The 16982-nt window shown below is 44.0% G+C and overlaps 1 protein-coding gene across 2 annotated transcripts in view; it reads right to left on the reverse strand.

Moving 5' to 3' along the window:
- The window catches only part of LOC113447966 (mitogen-activated protein kinase kinase kinase 3-like), a 90982-nt gene that overhangs the window by 29716 nt on the left and 44284 nt on the right, over positions 1-16982 (reverse strand). The window contains exons 4-7 of one of the 2 annotated variants that reach the window (XM_026718471.2): positions 13496-13539; positions 12424-12523; positions 7531-7644; positions 4566-4677 (exon numbers count right to left, since the gene is read on the reverse strand). In XM_026718471.2, the coding sequence (XP_026574256.1) occupies positions 4566-4677; positions 7531-7644; positions 12424-12523; positions 13496-13539 (370 nt within the window). The remainder of the gene's footprint in view (positions 1-4565; positions 4678-7530; positions 7645-12423; positions 12524-13495; positions 13540-16982) is intronic. The other variant, XM_087917548.1, reaches the window with a different exon arrangement.

Genomic DNA, 16982 nt, shown 5'->3' on the forward strand with positions numbered 1-16982 from the left:
GTTCTGGCAACAGCCAATAGATATATATATATATATATATATATATATATATATATATATATATATATATAATCTCCAAATGTCATTGGTCGGTTAATCAGCCCAGCCGGCAGACCGAAGGACAGCACCAAAACATACACATGGTGTTCAAGCACACGATGACATCTACAGAGGCTTCACGGAACAACAGACCAAGCACACTTTGTTTCTCAGACAGCTTCACCAAATACCTCCTAATATCCTGAGGAAAAAGTTCAATGGCAACGCAAAGGAAGGGAGAAAAAAAAACCCCCATAATTCTTAAAAAATAAAAATAAATCTATGCTTTGGCCTTCTAGGAATCTCACAGCGAAAGGACTAAGGCCGCTGTAGGAACAGGGATGAAAAATATTCAATTAATTCTATTTAAATATTAATTTAATTTAAATGTTATATCTAGCTACTTACCTATCTATCTACCTACCTACTTCGCTCCCTACCTACATCTATGTACCGCTTCCCCGAAAATAAGACCTACCTTGAAAGTAAGTCCTAGACTGATTTTTACACATGCACCCAATATAAGCCCTACCCTCCAAATAAGCCCTAATTAAGACCCCGCCCACTCCAGAGTGCACAAGTAAAAATTAAACTAGGGTAGGGATGGGGGCATGGAGCAGCCCTGCTAGTTACCTTTGGACACTTGTAGCCAGACCTCACGTACCCTGACATCTGCTTTGCCAGCCCTGCCGGCAAGGCTTTCCTGAAGGTCTCTGGATGAATCCAGAGCTCTATTATCAGCTGCAGAGGCCTTCAGGAAAACCTTGGCAGCTGCAATAGTTCCTGAAGGCCTCTGATAGCGAAAAGGAAGACGGAGGTGACAACCTCAAGTGAGTGGATGGTAGCCCCCAAAAATAAGACCTGGTGTCTTTTTTTGGTGGCAAAAAAAATATAAGACAGGGTCTTATTTTGGGGAAAATACAGTATCTACCGACCTACCGACCTACCTACCATCCATCCACTCACCTACATCTAATCGAATCTGATCTGATCAAATATATTTATTTAAACATTTATTTGGCTAGTGTAGAGAAAAGAAGGATTAGAATGACATGATAGCACTCTTCCAATAGTTGAGGGACTGCCAAAAAGAGGAGAGGGTCAACCTAATCTCCGAAGCACCTGAAGGTAGAACAAGAAGCACCGGATGGAAACTATTGAAGGAGAGAAGCAACCTGGAATTAATGGGAAATTTCCTGACAGGGAGAACGATTAATCAACGGAACGATTTGCCTCCAGGAGTTGTGGATGCTGCAATATTGGAGATTTTTAAAAAGCCCTTTGTCTGAAATTATATATGGCTGTGATAGCGAACCTATGGCACGCATGCAGGAAGTGGCACGCAGAGCCGCCACTTGGAACTGATCGCATGCGTGCGTGCCCCCACCAGCCAGCTGACTGTCGGGTATCAGTCGCGTATGCGTGGGGGGGAGATGTGCACATGGGAGATGCATGCGCAGGGGGGGTGGGGCATGCATGGGGGGGGTCGCGTGTGCATGCACAGTGAGGTGTGTGGTTGCATGCATGCACGTATTGCATTATGGGTGCAGGCATGCGTGCGCACACACACTTTCGGCACACGACGACAAAAAGGTTAGCCATCACTGGTACTTGGGTCTCTACTTGAGCAGCGGACTGAACTAGACCTCTAAGGTCTCCTCCAGCTCAACTCTAATTTTAATTCTTCGCTTAGACCATTTCTGGGCATTTTATGACTTTTTGGCTGTCCCTGTCCAGTCAGTATGGATTGTTTTTATTTTGATGAAAGATAACGTAAATGTTTCCTTATCAGTCATGCCTGATTCTAAGGGACGGTAGTCATCTCTGTTTTTTGGCCGAGGGAACCAAGACACTTCCATGGTCATGTGGCCATCACGGCTACAGGCCAAAGGCACATGCAATGCTATTACCTTCCCACTAAGTGGCATCTATAAATGGTACCTATTTATCTATCTATAAGTGGTACCTATTTATCTACTCACACTTGCATCAGAGGTGGGTATTCAGCAGGTTCTGACTGGTTTTGGAGAACCGGTAGAGGAAATTTTGAGTAGTTTGGAGAACCAGCAAAATTCATCTCTGGCTGGCCCCGCCGCCACCTATTATCTGCCTCCCATTGAGTCCCAGCTGATTGGCTGGGCCTTCTTTGGTTGCCCAGCACAGGAGAAGGGAGCTGGAAAGCAGGTTAGTGGGGCGGGAAGGCAATAGGGATTTTACAGTATCCTTCCCCTGCATCGCCTACCAAGCCATGCCCACAGAACCAGTAATAAAAAAAACTGAATCCCACCACTGACTTGCATACTTTTCAAGTGCTAGGTGGGTAGGAGCTGGAGCAAATAATGGGCACTTACTCTATCTTGTGGAACTCAGGGTCTCAAACCTGGACTGTGAGCTCTCCAGCTGACAAGCTCAGTGTCTTTAACCACTAAGCCATCGTGCCTCCTTTCTATTTTGAAATGACTATTTTCCCCCCAATTTACGTATGTACCTACGTGCATACCTATGTACTTTAAACAGCTTTATTGGTTCAGCCCTCCACAACAGTTTCTCACACGGCTCCTTGGGAAAAGTAATTTGCCCACTCTCGCCGTAGACAAATTTCCCCGCAATCCAGCCATCTACAGAAGATCAGATTTCAACTCCTACCAGTGTCTCTAGAACATAGCAAGGAACTGCGGAAGTCCCAAAAATCAGCTATGGACCTACTGGTCTATCTTTGGTTCTATCTGCCATTTCTGGAATGGTGAGATCTGCCATCCCAAAACATGTGGAAATCCACTTGGGAGGCCAAGCTGCCTTGCCGATGAAGCACAACGGCTTATAGTTTGGGACATTGGAAGGGACCTCGAGACCCTAAATAATTTCAGACAAATGGCTATCCACTCTCTTTTTAAAAGCCTCCAGCGATGGAGCACGTACAACTTTTGATGTCCAGTCCTTCCATTGGTTGATTGCTCTCACTGTTAGGAAATATCTCCTTAGTTCTCGGTTGGTTCTCTCCTTGATTAGCTTCCAACTATTGTTACTTGTCCTGCCTTCTGGTGCTTTGGACGATGGGTCGACCCCTTCTTCTTTGGGGCAGCCCCTCAAATGTTGGAAGACTGCTATCACGTCACCCCTCATCCTTGTTTTCACTACAATAGACATACCCAGTTCCTGTAACCGTTCTTCCTATGTTTTAGCCCCTAGTGCCCTAATTATTTTAGGGGGGTCAAAGAAGATATTTTATTGGTGGGAGTCTACCTAGAAGTTTCAACTCTAGGTAGTAGGGACTTAAATTTGCTCTCCTAGCTTCTGACAACAATCCTAGATATGGGCACCCTTGGATCTCTATGTTATTCTTCATGGAAGGTAACATTATTAGACAAGATATTACTCAATAGAAGAGAATATTTGTACCTCAAGGCTGTGGCACATGATGTTCCCAAGTTTAGTAATGAAACATCTGCAAAAAAAAAAAAAAGCCGCCAAGCTCAGAGAGCACCAAGGACCCCACAGATAGGGCATTCCCAGGTAAAGCTTTTCCACTGGTCTGGAGGTTGAGCTTATAGGTTGCCAGTAGAGCAGTGTTTCTTTAGACCAGTGCTTCTCAACCCTAGAGTCTTTGAGAGGACTTCAACTCCCAGAATTGAAGACCGGTGCATCTGAACCCTAGAGTCTTTGAGAGGACCAACTCCTAGAATTGAAGACCTGTGCTTCTGAACCCTAGGGTCTTTGAGAGGACTTCAACTCCCAGAATTGAAGACCAGTGCTTCGGAACCCTAGGGTCTTTGAGAGGACTTCAACTCCCAGAATTGAAGACCAGTGTTTCTCAACCCTAGAGTCTTTGAGAGGACTTCAACTCCCAGAATTGAAGACCGGTGCTTCTCAACCCTAGAGTCTTTGAGAGGACTTCAACTCCCAGAATTGAAGACCGGTGCTTCTGAACCCTAGGGTCTTTGAGAGGACTTCAACTCCCAGAATTGAAGACCAGTGCTTCGGAACCCTAGGGTCTTTGAGAGGACTTCAACTCCCAGAATTGAAGACCAGTGCTTCGGAACCCTAGGGTCTTTGAGAGGACTTCAACTCCCAGAATTGAAGACCAGTGTTTCTCAACCCTAGAGTCTTTGAGAGGACTTCAGCTCCCAGAATTGAAAACCAGTGCTTCTCAACCCTAGAGTCTTTGAGAGGACTTCAACTCCCAGAATTGAAAACCGGTGCTTCTCAACCCTAGAGTCTTTGAGAGGACTTCAACTCCCAGAATTGAAGACCAGTGCTTCTGAACCCTAGAGTCTTTGAGAGGACCAACTCCCAGAATTGAAGACCAGTGCTTCTGAACCCTAGAGTCTTTGAGATGACTTCAACTCCCAGAATTCCGCAGCCATCATGGATTCTGGAAGTTGAAATCCACTCACCTTAAATTTGCAAAGTCAAGAAACACTGAAAGTTTAGGGTGAAGAGCAGCAGTATCTATTCAGATTCAAGAATGGGATTTATTGGACCTCCTCCCTAGAACATGGCCTACTGCGCAACTTCATCTCACCCACCTGTTGAATGCTTCCGTGTTCTCTCGATGTCTTTATACAGAGATCCCAGGATGTCTCCCATGGATTTAGATATCCTCATTTCATGCTGCTTGGTGTTGTTCGGTTGAGGAAGCTGCAAGCGGAACAAAAGTTGTTGGTAGTTCCCACCGAACAAGTAGTGATTCAATGGCTGTTGCAAGGAATGATACAGCGCAGGAGGCCCCAGCGCTCGGTTAGTGAGGGGAATCAAGTGGTCGGTTAATGAGGAATCTGGGTGATCCATTTAAGGCAAGGGTCTTCAAACTTGGCAAGTTTAAGACTTGTGGACTTCAACTCCCAGAATTCCTGAGGTAACATGACTGAAGGAGGGATTCTGGGAGTTGAAGTCCACAAGTCTTAAAGCTGTCAAGTTTGAAGACCACTGAGTTAAGGTGACATCGCTGAACAGTGAGGAGAAAAGCTGCGTAGCCCCTGCCTGTAGAGGTACTCCTCGACTTACAACTGTTCATTTAGTGACTGTTGAAAGCTACAATGGCACTGAAAAAAAGTGACTTAGGGTCACTTTTCACAATTGCAATCTTTGTAGCATCCCCTTGGTCACATGATCAAAATTCGGCCTTGTTTCATTTTTATGACCGTTGCAGTGTCTTGAGACCATGGGACCACCCCCTTTTGCAACCTTCTCTTCATGATTTGTGTGATTCACTTAACAACTGCAGTGATTCACCAAACAGTCATAAAATCTGGTGTGGTGATTCGCTTAAAATTACCTTCTTTAACCACAAAAATGTCTGGTCCCAGTTGCGACTGTAAGCCAAGGACTACCTCTATTAAAAGGGTTGATTCCACTGGTCAGATAATCAGAGCTAACTGGGGAATGAAGCACAATGATACCCAAGTGCCAAAAATATATGCAGGTGGTGCTAATGAGGGAATGCTAATTAGCATAAAACATCAATCATCTTTAATTTTAATCTCTTTTCATTTCACTCTACTCCCCTTTCTAGGGTCAAACTACTCAGGGATTATTTCAACCTTCTGAACTTCTGAGAACGTTTCAGGAAGATGGATTATTTCTTTTCTTCAGCATAGTCATTCGGTGACCGCGGGTAGTCCTCGACTTACAACAGTTCATTTAGTGACCGTTCGAAGTTGAATGGCACTGGAAAATGTGACATGCTACCATTTTTCACAGTTATGACCGTTGCAGCATCCCCACTGTCACATGATCAAAATTCTTGGCAACGTGACTCGGGTTTATGACGGTTAAAGTGTTCCCAGGGTCACGTGATCCTGTTTCGCGACCTTCTGACAAGCAAAATCACTGAGGAAGTCAAATTCACTTAACAACCGTATTATTCATTTAACAACTGCAGGGATCTACTTAATAGCTATGGCAAGAAAGTTTGTAAAACGGGATAAAACTTGCAGCAAACGTCTCTCTTAGCAACAGAAATTTTGGACTCAGTTGTGGCCATCAGTTCTCAGCTTAGAACAATAATGGAGCCTGCCTATTATGTGACAGTCATAAAGCAAGCTATCACATATCTGATCTAATTTTACTCCCATTCTTTTCAGCGGTTGTTAAGCAAATCATTATAATCCTTAAGTGAACATATGGTCATTAAGTGAAGACTGTGGTCATTGTTTGCTAGGGGGCATTTTTGCTGAAAACCAGAAGTAAATGCTGGTTTTAGGCAAAAAAAACACATTGTAAATTGTTGTTCTTGACAGCGGGAATGCTATAAATGATCATAAATATGGTCATTTCACAGTGGTGTGTAAGTGTGCAGCCACTGGAACCTTACAACTGGGTCATAAGTATTTTGCTAAGCAACTGGTCATAAGTAGAGGACGACCTATATGAAGATGACCCTATCACACACGCTTCTGGCATTCTGTTTTTACTTGACGCATTCCTCCAAAGGATAGTTGTTGCAGGAAGGCAGCCTGTTGCTAACACCCCGAGTGCCCACAAATCACAATTCAGAGTTGCAGCAGGGAGAAGGAATACAGATAGTCCTCGACTTACGGCCACAATCGAGCCCAGAATTTCTGTTGCTAAGCGAGGCAACTGTTAAAAGTGAATTTTGCCCCATTTTGCAACCTTTCTTGCCACAGCTATTAATCACGGCGGTTAATAAAGTGTATCTAGCAGAGATCAAAAACTGGGCTTTCTAACAATAGGAACTTAGCCTGAATATTGGGGGAAGGAAGGAAGGAAGGAAGGAAGGAAGGAAGGAAGGAAGAGGGAAGGAAGGAAGGAAGGAGGGAGGAAGGGAGGGAAGAAGGAAGGAAGGAAAGAGGGAGGGAGGGAAGAAGGAAGGAAGGAAAGAGGGAGGGAGGGAAGAAGGAAGGAAGGAAAGAGGGAGGGAGGGAGGGAGGGAAGAAGGAATGATATATCTCTTTAAGAAAAGATTGTCCAATGTTAAAGAAAGGATTGGACAACCACAATATAGTCTCCTAATTGACCAGGGGGTTGGACTAGAAGACCACCAAGGTTCCTTCCAACTCTGTTATGCAGTTAGCTTCCCCTTTGACTCTGCTTATCAGAAGGTCACCAAAGGAGATCACGTGACCCTGGGACACTGCGGCCGTCATAAATATGAGCCAGGTTCCAAGCCTCCGAATTTTGATACTGTGGGGATGCTGCAACGGGGAAAAGTGTGAAAAAACGGCGGCCAGTCACTTTTCTTCAGCGCCGTTGTAACTGAACGGTCACTGGACAAATATTTGCAAGTTGAGGACTACCTGCAAAAAAAAAAAAAAAAAAAAGAGATTTCCCGTGCAAATAAGTTTGGAAAAGTGAGGCGGCCAAGCACCGATTCCCAGAGGGGAATCTTCTAACTTTGTAATCATCAAAAGGTACGAGGGTTTTCCGCTCCTTTGGGTGACCATGTGGCCTTTTTGCTTTGTACACAAATACAAGTGGACGAATATAAAAGGGGGGGAAAAAAAAAGAAAAGAAAAAGAAAACAGGTCTCACATTTGTTTCCTTTGGAGTTTTCACAAACACCCTCAAACTTTTCAGGGAAGGGCTTAGGTCTAAATGTTCCACTGCTCGGTCCAAATCTTCCTGCGATTTCAGGGGAATCAGGAGCTGGAAAAAGATTTGAACAAACACAGGCCAGGCGGCTGAGTCGCAAAACAAGAGAAAAGACAGGAAGTGGCTGAAGGCCACTCTGTGTGTGTGTGTGTGTGTGTGGGGGGGAGCTTGGGAATGACAGGGGTTTGGAGGCTGCTGAACCCAGGAGGGTGCAAAGCCGTTGGAAGTTTCGACTGGAAAACAGAAACGAACACCGGGGGCTATAACCTTTTTTTACTCCATCATAACATTCTCTCAAGGAGGAACTGCATAAAAGTTTTCCAAACAATTACTTAGGAAAGGATGTCCACCACAAGCGCCTCTCGTTCTGCTGGAAAGAAAAGCCCTGGATTGAATAAATCAACCCCCCCCCCCCTAAATTTCTGTTGCTAAGTGCGATGGTTGTTAAGTGAGTTTTTCCCTCATTTTAAGACCTTTCTTCCACAGTTGCTAAGCGGATCGCTGGAGCGGTTAAGTTAATCCCGCAGTTGTTAAGTGAGACTGTTGCTTCCCCGTTTGACGCTGCCTGTCAGAAGGTTGCAAAAGGGGTGTGTGTGACCCACCCCCCACAACTGTTATAAATATGAGTCAGTTGTCAAGCCTTTGGTTTTTTGATTACATGACCACGGGGCTGCTGCAACGGTCATAAGTGTGAGCATCAGTCATAAGTCACTTTTTCCGATGCCTTTGTAACTTTGAACAGTCACTAAACGAAGGACTGTAAGTTAAGGACTACCAATCCTTCAATACAATGCAATTCTCTGCAATTCATTTCGAATGCAATTCTGAGAAACCCAGAAAGAAATATGCAACGGCTTCACAGACGGTCCTCAACTTATGAACTGTTAGAAGTTTTGAGAGACCTCCCTTTATGACCCAGATTTGCAGTTTCTGATAGTCTCTGCCTTCCTCCTTGCAACCATAAAACTTCAGGTGATTGGCAAGAGGCTGCATTTACGGCGGTTGGCAAGTACCCCTGGTTACGTGACTGGGTTTTATGACGGTTTTGCAGAAAACTGGCAGCCACTTCCAGGTTTCGTGCTGATAGAAAACCCTTGGTTGCCAGCTGCCAAAAAGGGGACATAAAACGGAGTTGATCACATGACCAACCTGCTTAGTGATCATTGCAACTGAGATGGGCAGAGGCTCCATGATGGTTGTAAGTTAAGGACCGCCCGTATTTGATTTCTGAAGTGGTTACATCATTATGGCTGTTACATCTGGCTGCCCGGAATTGTTTTTTTCATTGATTTTTGAAAGTTTATTTTTTCCCGACCATATTGCATTCCGGTATTGAAGGGGCTGCCACAAAGAAGGGGGGGGGGTGTCAATTTATTTTCCAAAGCACTCGAAGGTAGGACAAGAAACAATGGAAACTAATTAAGGAGAGAACCAAGAATTAGAAGGAGAAACTTCCAGACAAGTGAGAATAATCAACCAGGCGAACAGCTTTCCTCCAGAAGTTGTGGGTGCTTCATCACCAGAGGTTTTCTACTTGTCTGGAATGGTTTAAGGTCTCCTGCTTGAGCAGGGGGTTGGACTAGAAGACCTCCAAGGCCCCTTTGGGCTTTATTCTGACACGAAGATTCTTCCTTTCAATTGTGTCCAGTTCTTGGGAGACTGTCTGGACAGATCATTGCTTGGCCAGATTTTTCAGAAGTGGTTTGCCATTGCCTCTTTCCGAGGGCTGAGAGAAACTGGCTGGCTCAACACCATCTAGCTCAGGGGTCACAAACCTTTTGGACTTCAGGGACCACCAAACTCATAATTTTAAATCCCGCGGATCAGAGACCCTGGGAAAATCCCCCAAATAGTCTGCAGGGAAATTCCCCACCCCGTTTTCCTACCGATCGATCGTTCTTTATTTGGGATTGCAGGATACTGTCTCCAGCTCCATTCTCCAGGGGGGAGGGGGGAGAGAGACTTTGGGCTGCATGCAAGGAAAGCAGCAGAAGCTGCAGAAGTCTTTCTTTCTCTCCCCCAAACTCTGCCAGAAATGAGTCTTTGCTGGCACAGCCTCTTGGAGCAGGAGGCCTTGCAGGGTCCCAAAGACTCATTTCTGGCGGAGTTTGGGGGAGAGAAAGAAAGACTTCTGCTGCTTTCCTTGTGTGCAGCCAAAAGCAGAAAAAGAAAGAAGAGGAAAAAAGCAGGCCGGTGGTCAGGCCAGGTGCATGGGGCAAGTTCCTCCCTTTCCCCCCTCCCCTCACTACTTCGTGCTGTTTGCAATGCAAGCGACGCAAGCCTTGTGTTCCCATTGGCCATGTGGGCGGCGCAGCCTTGTGTTCCTGCACAGCCTGGATTAATTGCTTTGGGGGGGAGTGCTTGGGTGGGGGGGACTTTTCTCTGCAGACCACCAAAATTTTCTCACAGACCACTAACTGGCGAGCACTGATCTAGCTGACTTTGTGCCTACGCTTGGGCTAGAACCTACAGTATGCCACTTCCTTTGGATTAGAATTTTGCAGGATAAATTTGAACTTAGAAGGTAGTTCTAAGCCAAGATTCATCCATAAAGAGATCACAATATGTGTGTGGCGCAGGTCTCACCTCTGCTGTAAATAAGCTAAGTTACTCACGGTCTCCGTATTTCCATTCAGGGAATCTTACTGGAATGCCAGTGATGTTTTTTCAGATTTCTTAACACTGTCTCAAGTTTTTAAAATCCTTTCTTAAATTTTTTTGCACTTTTTTTTCCTCGTGCACATAGAAATTGGCTCACTTACTCAAGTCATCTAAAACTCAATACCTTGCCACCGAGTTGGAGCCGTGGTGGTACTTTTATTAGGGGTAGTCTGTGAATGGCGCAGTAATGTTTGAAACACAAAATATGAAGTCTCTGTGTGTGTGTGAAAAAAGTGACATGGGACCGTTTTTCACACTTAACACCGTTGTGGCATTTCCCATAGTCACATGGTCAAAATTTGCACGCTTGACTCATATTTATGACGGTGGCAGACTCCTGGGGTCATGACCTTCTGACAAGCAAATGGGGAGGAACTCACTTAACAACCATCTTGCTTAGCAGTGGAAATTCCAGGCTCAATTCGGGTCGTAAACTGAGGACTACCTGTATAGATAGACCTGTAAAGGTTGAGGCATGCTCTGTGAGGGCACTTCTTGGTGGTGCAGAATGGAATAGATGGGGATACCCTTGCCTCTTTTATATCCTTCAATTTCTCCTCAGAAGTTTCTGGCTGTTCTCCTCAGGAGTTTGGTTGAAGCATTTCCCGCAGGGAATAGAAATTAAACTGAGAAGAATATCAGCTGTCAATTCCTGCTCGGATTAGAATCCGTGGCAGAGTTCAGCTTAACCTGGCAAGGGAGTCCAATTCCAAAGAAGGTTTCCCCCCCCCTTTTTTTTTCAGCAAAGGGCAATCAAGAATTAAATTTACATTCTTAGAACTGCTGTACAATTTATTTTCCCTCACGCATCCCCTACTTGGAATTTGTTTAACCACTTATTCTGGCAATCGGCTGCAAATCACTTCCAGGGCTGCCCCTCTCCCCCCCCCCCCGCCTTTCCTTGGAATGTCCATTAATCTTTCAAAATCTGGAAATAAAAATATCCTACAGCCTTCCTTCTGTTTTCCAGGACTTCGTGGACCCTTGCAGCCAGCCTCAAAAAACCTCCCGTTGAGAAGTATGCTCGGTGTGGCCTGCCCGTTGCCAAAACCTGAGGAAAAAATTGGATTCTCCATGCCAACGAAACTGTCATTGCACACGGACAGTTTCTACCAGATACTGACCTAAATTTAGATGAATGCAAACCGGGAGTATTAAGTTGGCACGTTGCAAATTCAGGAAACAAGCACAGCTTTCCTGGATCTGAGACACTGAATAAAGTAAATTAATATAAGGCAGGAAGGCAACAAAAGCTTCCAAATGCTGACTCATGGCTTTGCTCCTCTCCTTGTTTAAACCAGGACTCAAGTCCATGGAGCTAAAAGGGAGTGGATAAAGGGGCAGAAATCCAGAATAAGCTCTCAAAAGCACCATCTCAAAACTAAAAGCATTCTTCAGGTTTATTTACTTACATATTTTTAATGGACCATTTAGAACTTCCAACTGTGCAGAACATCTATTGGGTAAAGCAGAGGTATCCAACCACAGCAACTTTAAGACCTGTAGACTACAATTCCCAGAATTACCTGGCCAAACATGCTGGCTGAGGAATTCTGGGAGTTGAAGTCCACTCATCTTAAAGCATGTTGGCCGGGTAATACTGGGAGTTGAAGTCTAACTATCTTAAACCATGATGGCTGGGGGATTCTGGGAGTTGAAGTCCACCTATTTTAAAGTACTGTATGTTGACTGGTAGATTCTGGGAGTTGAAGTCCACCCGTCTTAAAACAAGCAGGCTGGGGAATTCTAGGAGTTGAAGTCCACTCATCTTAAAGCATGCTGGCTGGGGAATTCTGGTAATTGAAGTCCACCCATCTTAAAGCATGTTCACTGGGGAATACTGGAAGCTAAAGTCCACCCATCTTAAAGCATGCTGGCCAGGGAATTCAGGGAGTTTGAAGTCCTCCCATCTTAAAGCATGTTCACTGGGGAATACTGGAAGCTAAAGTCCATCCATCTTAAAGCATGCTAGCTGGGGAATTTTGGGAGTTGAATTCCACAAGTCTCAAAGTTGCCAATGTTGGGTATCCGTGGCTAAAAGCAACTCCCTACATTTTGGAAGTCTTTTTTGCAATGGCTTTTAAAATATACTAGTCTGGGAGACTGTGACTGACAGATGCCATGTAGAAGAGGAAGAAAACAGCAAAGACAGAAAAAAAACATACGAGGTACCTCATTCTCAGCATAATGCAAATCCATCAACTGCCCGAAAGCATCCATGACTTTCTGCAAAACATCTTTGTACTTAACCGGCCTCTGGAACTGGATAATCCTGCAGGAGGAGGATGCGTTTTGGAAAACAGTTAATACCATCCTACCAATATTGTCAAGGTAGTCCTTGACTTACAACAGTTCATTTAGTGACGGTTCGAATTTACAACAGTCACTAAAACGTGAGTTATGACCCTTTTCGACCGTTGCAGCATCTTCATGGTCATGTGTTCAAAATTCAGATGCCTGGCAGCTGACTCATATGTATGACGGTTGCTAAGGGTTCATGTCATCCCTTTTTAGGACCGTTGACAAGGGAAGTCAATGGGGAAGCCAGATTCATTTAATAACCGTGTTACTAACCCGCTGCAGCGTCTCCCTTGACAAGTAAGGTTATAAAATGGGGCAAAATTCACTTAACGACTGTCTTGCTTAGCACCAAAAATTTCAGACACAACTGTGGGCATAAGACGAGGACTACCTTAGTAGTCGTGCCTTTTCATCCAAGGCTGAGAAATTCTGCCCTTCTATTCAATTCTTAACAAAACAAATGCATTTAACAAATTGGTACAGCTGCATTTTAATCTTATCGCGGTTGGAATGAAGAATGTAGGCTGCAAAGAGTCATTTGCTGAGTAATAATTTGGATTTTAACTAAGACTCTTTCTTTTGTTTTTGGTTCCATCTACCGTCCACCATCCAAAGTTGCAAAATTGATTAGAAGGACCACATTCAATGCTTTAAATTAAATTAAATTAATTTTCAATGGGAGCGGCACCTAAGCATGAGGGAATAAATGAAAATATTACCCACATTTCAGTACTATATAATCATTCTGTATGGATACTTGAAGGAGGAAAACTTTCTGAGGAAAACACCCAAATAAAGGAAAGAATGTTGGACTTTATTTACATATGAGTTACGGTTTTTGAGGTTCAGCAAAAACAAGCAAAATATCTAAACCTGATAGACCCAGGTCCCGAGTCACTTGTAAGGGGGAAATTTAATGAATAAATAAAGTAAATAAATGTACCTTTTTTCTCCATCATGCTCAAACTTGATCCTGGCATTCCGCAACTATTGAAGAAAAGGAGACAGAAAACCATTAACTAGGATACCTATGGATACCTATGGTTATGGAATAGATAGATAGGTAAATGGATAACTGGATAGATAGATAGATAGATAGATAGATAGATAGATAGATAGATAGATAGGCTGGGATTCAAAAATCCCAGCAACCGGTTCGCTGCCCAGTTGCTGGGTGGGTGTGGCCATGGTGGGCGTGGCCTACCAGAACTTTTGGTGGTTTCGAGTGGACTTTTGAGTGGACTTTCTGGAGGCTTCCCTTGGGTCTCTCGGAGGGCGAAAACAGCCTCCCCCGGGCTCTGGAGGCCCTCCGGAAGCTGGAAACAGGTCCGTTTTGGTACTACTGGTATTTCCGGACCACCCATTTTCCCCCCTCCCAAGATCTCCACACAGACCCTGTACTAACCTGCATCGAAAATGGGCTCATGGAGACTCCTGGGAAGGGAGGGTGGGCAGGGCTAGCCAGTCAGTTCAGATACCAGTTCAGCGAATCAGATGCAAATTTAACATCCGGTTCACTCGAACTGGTCCGAACCAGTAGAATCCACCCCTGGATGGATGGATGGATGGATAGATAGGTAGATAGATAGATAGATAGATAGACAGACAGACAGACAGACAGACAGACATAGACAAAGATAGACAGACAGATAGATAATATGTATGTATGAATACCTATAGATGGGTGGGTGGATAGATAGTTGGTAAGATGATAGAGATAACAGATAGCTGATATAATGAGATAGATAGATAGATAGATAGATAGATAGATAGATAGATAGATAGATAGATAGATAGATAGATAGATAGATAGATCGATCGATAGATAGATAGATAGATAGATAGATAACCTATGGATGAATGGATACAGATGGATAGTTAGTTGCTAAGATGACAGGGAGATATAATAGATTGCTGATAGAGAGAGAGAGATAACCTATGGATGGATAGATGGATACCTATGGATGGATGGGTGGATGGATGGATATAGTTGGTAAGATGATAGAGAGAGAGATAACAGACAGCTGATTAGATAGATAGATAGATAGATAGATAGATAGATAGATAGATAGATAGATAGATAGATAGATATGTATGTATACCACCAAGCCATATGTATACATATATATGGATGTATGGATGCATGGGTGGATGGATGGATAGATAGTTGCTAAGATGACAGAGTGAGAGATATTAGATAGCTGATAGATATAGATAGACAGATTATGTATATATGAAGACCTATGGATGGGTGGATGGGTGGATAAACAGTTGGTAAGATGATGGAGTGAGAGATAATAAATAACTGATAGTTACACAGAGATAGATAGATAGATAGATAGATAGATAGATAGATAGATAGATAGATAGATAGATAGATGGATAGATAGATGACAGTCGATAAAGAGTGAGAGAGATAATACATAGCTGATGAAGAGATAGCTGGAAACAGGCAGAAAAAGACAGACAGACAGACAGGCAATCCTTCTGTTCTTCTCATGGTACCTGCTGTTAGGTATTCAGTCTCAGCTCCAATCCATCCATCGCCCCCTCTCCTTACTTGGTATAGGCAGTATCGTGAAGCCCACCCTCCCAAACTGAATAAGGATATCGTTTGAGAAGGACCATCTTCTAATTTGCATTTCTGCAGGGCCCAGTGAAGACTCCTCCCATTGGCAACCCTTAAAATAATACTTTCTGGTGCTGAATCAGCTGGTTGAGCGCACCAATAACATAATGCAACAAACCTGGGTATGATTTAGCACCCTGTGTGAATTTGCTTTCTCTCAATGAAGCCTAAAGCTGCAGCTCTGCAAACAAATACACCTCTGCATTTTGCTATTCCCCAGGCAGGAAATTTGGGAAACGTGTGTCCATTTCTTGCAAACCAAGAGCATAAAAAGTGCTCCGTAAAATCCACAACCGGTTGGAGAATTAGGTGGGGCCGCTATTCTTAAAGTTCTTTTTTGTGTGTGTTGAAATAAACCTTATCTCTCTCTCTCTCTTCTTTTTCACCCTCTGGTTTCTTTTCGGAATGGAAAAAGCGTATCCTATACTGGGGAACGCGCATCGTTTGGAAAGATCAGCCAGAGACTGCTGGTATCTAAACAGGAGAATTCCTAGAGGGGCGAACAGATGACGCCTTTTCCTGAAAACTCTTCTTATCTCTCACTTGAGGTTTATCCAGAACATGATTAGCAGTTTCCATGCTTCCATTCTATGCGCCCGAAAATAATGTTGCGGCAATGAGAAAGTTTCAGTTCAATGGCTATTTATGTGAAACTGTTGTATATTAAAAAGATCACCTTCCAATGTGGTAAAGTCAACTGCATCAAGAACAGGCTGAAGTGGATTGATTCCAGAATAAAAGGGTAAGAAGGGACCTTGGAGGTCTTCTAGTCCAGCCCATTGCTGAAGCAGGAGACCCTACATCATTTTGATAAGTGGCTGTCCAGTCTCTTCTTAAAAACCTCCATGTTGGAGCACCCATAACTTCTGAAAGAAAGCTATTCCTCTGGTTGATTGTTCTCACTGTCAGGAAATTCTTCCTTATTTCTAGGTCGCCTCTCTCCTTGATTAGTTTCCATCTGTGGCTTCTTGTCCTGCCCTCAGGTGCTTTGGAGAATAGTTTGACTCCCTCTTCTTTGGGGCAGCCCCTCAAATATCTGATGACTCAGAGGTGGGTATTCCGCAGGTTCTGACCAGTTCTGGAGAACCGGTAGAGGAAATTTTGAGTAGTTGGGAGAACTGGCAAATCCCGCCTCTGACTGGCCCCACCCCCATTAATTCCCTGCCTCCCATTGAATCCCAGCTGATTGGCTGGGTCTTCTTTGGTTGCCCTGCACAGGAGAACGGAGCTGGAAAGCAGGTTAGTGGGGTGGGGAGGAAATGGGGATTTGCAGTATCCTTCCCCTGCCACGCCCACCGAGACATGCCCACAGAACAGGTAGTAAAATTTTTTGAATCCCACTACTCTATCATGTCTCCACTGGTCCTTCTTTGCATTAACCGTTCTTCGTATGTTTAGAATCCAGCCCCCTAATAATTCTCCGTTGCTCTTCTCTGCACTCTTTCCATAGTCTCAACATCTTTTTTTTTTATAATGTGGTGACCAAAGCTGGATGCAATATTCCAAGTGTGGCCTTACTAAGATTTTGTAGGGCGCTACTAGTACCCTCGTGTTATCCTGATTCTATCCCTCTATGACTATAATGAAAATTCCAAATTCAACTGATTCCCATCAATAATTGGGAATCAGCTAAATTTGGTGAGTCACTTAATTGGGTCATTATTGTGGATTCACTTTCTGTGAGTGAAAGAGGGTAAAGACAGGTCCTCCCTAATAGTCCCCAGAGTTCATAGGGATGGTAGCATGCTTTAGTTTGGCAAGATTCTTACAAGATGGATAGATCAGTTTCCCAACCTTTTTG

This window comes from Pseudonaja textilis, chromosome Z, assembly GCF_049901715.1.
Source record: "Pseudonaja textilis isolate UNSWEBS1 chromosome Z, rPseTex1.2, whole genome shotgun sequence".
Taxonomy (NCBI): Eukaryota; Metazoa; Chordata; class Lepidosauria; order Squamata; family Elapidae; genus Pseudonaja; species Pseudonaja textilis.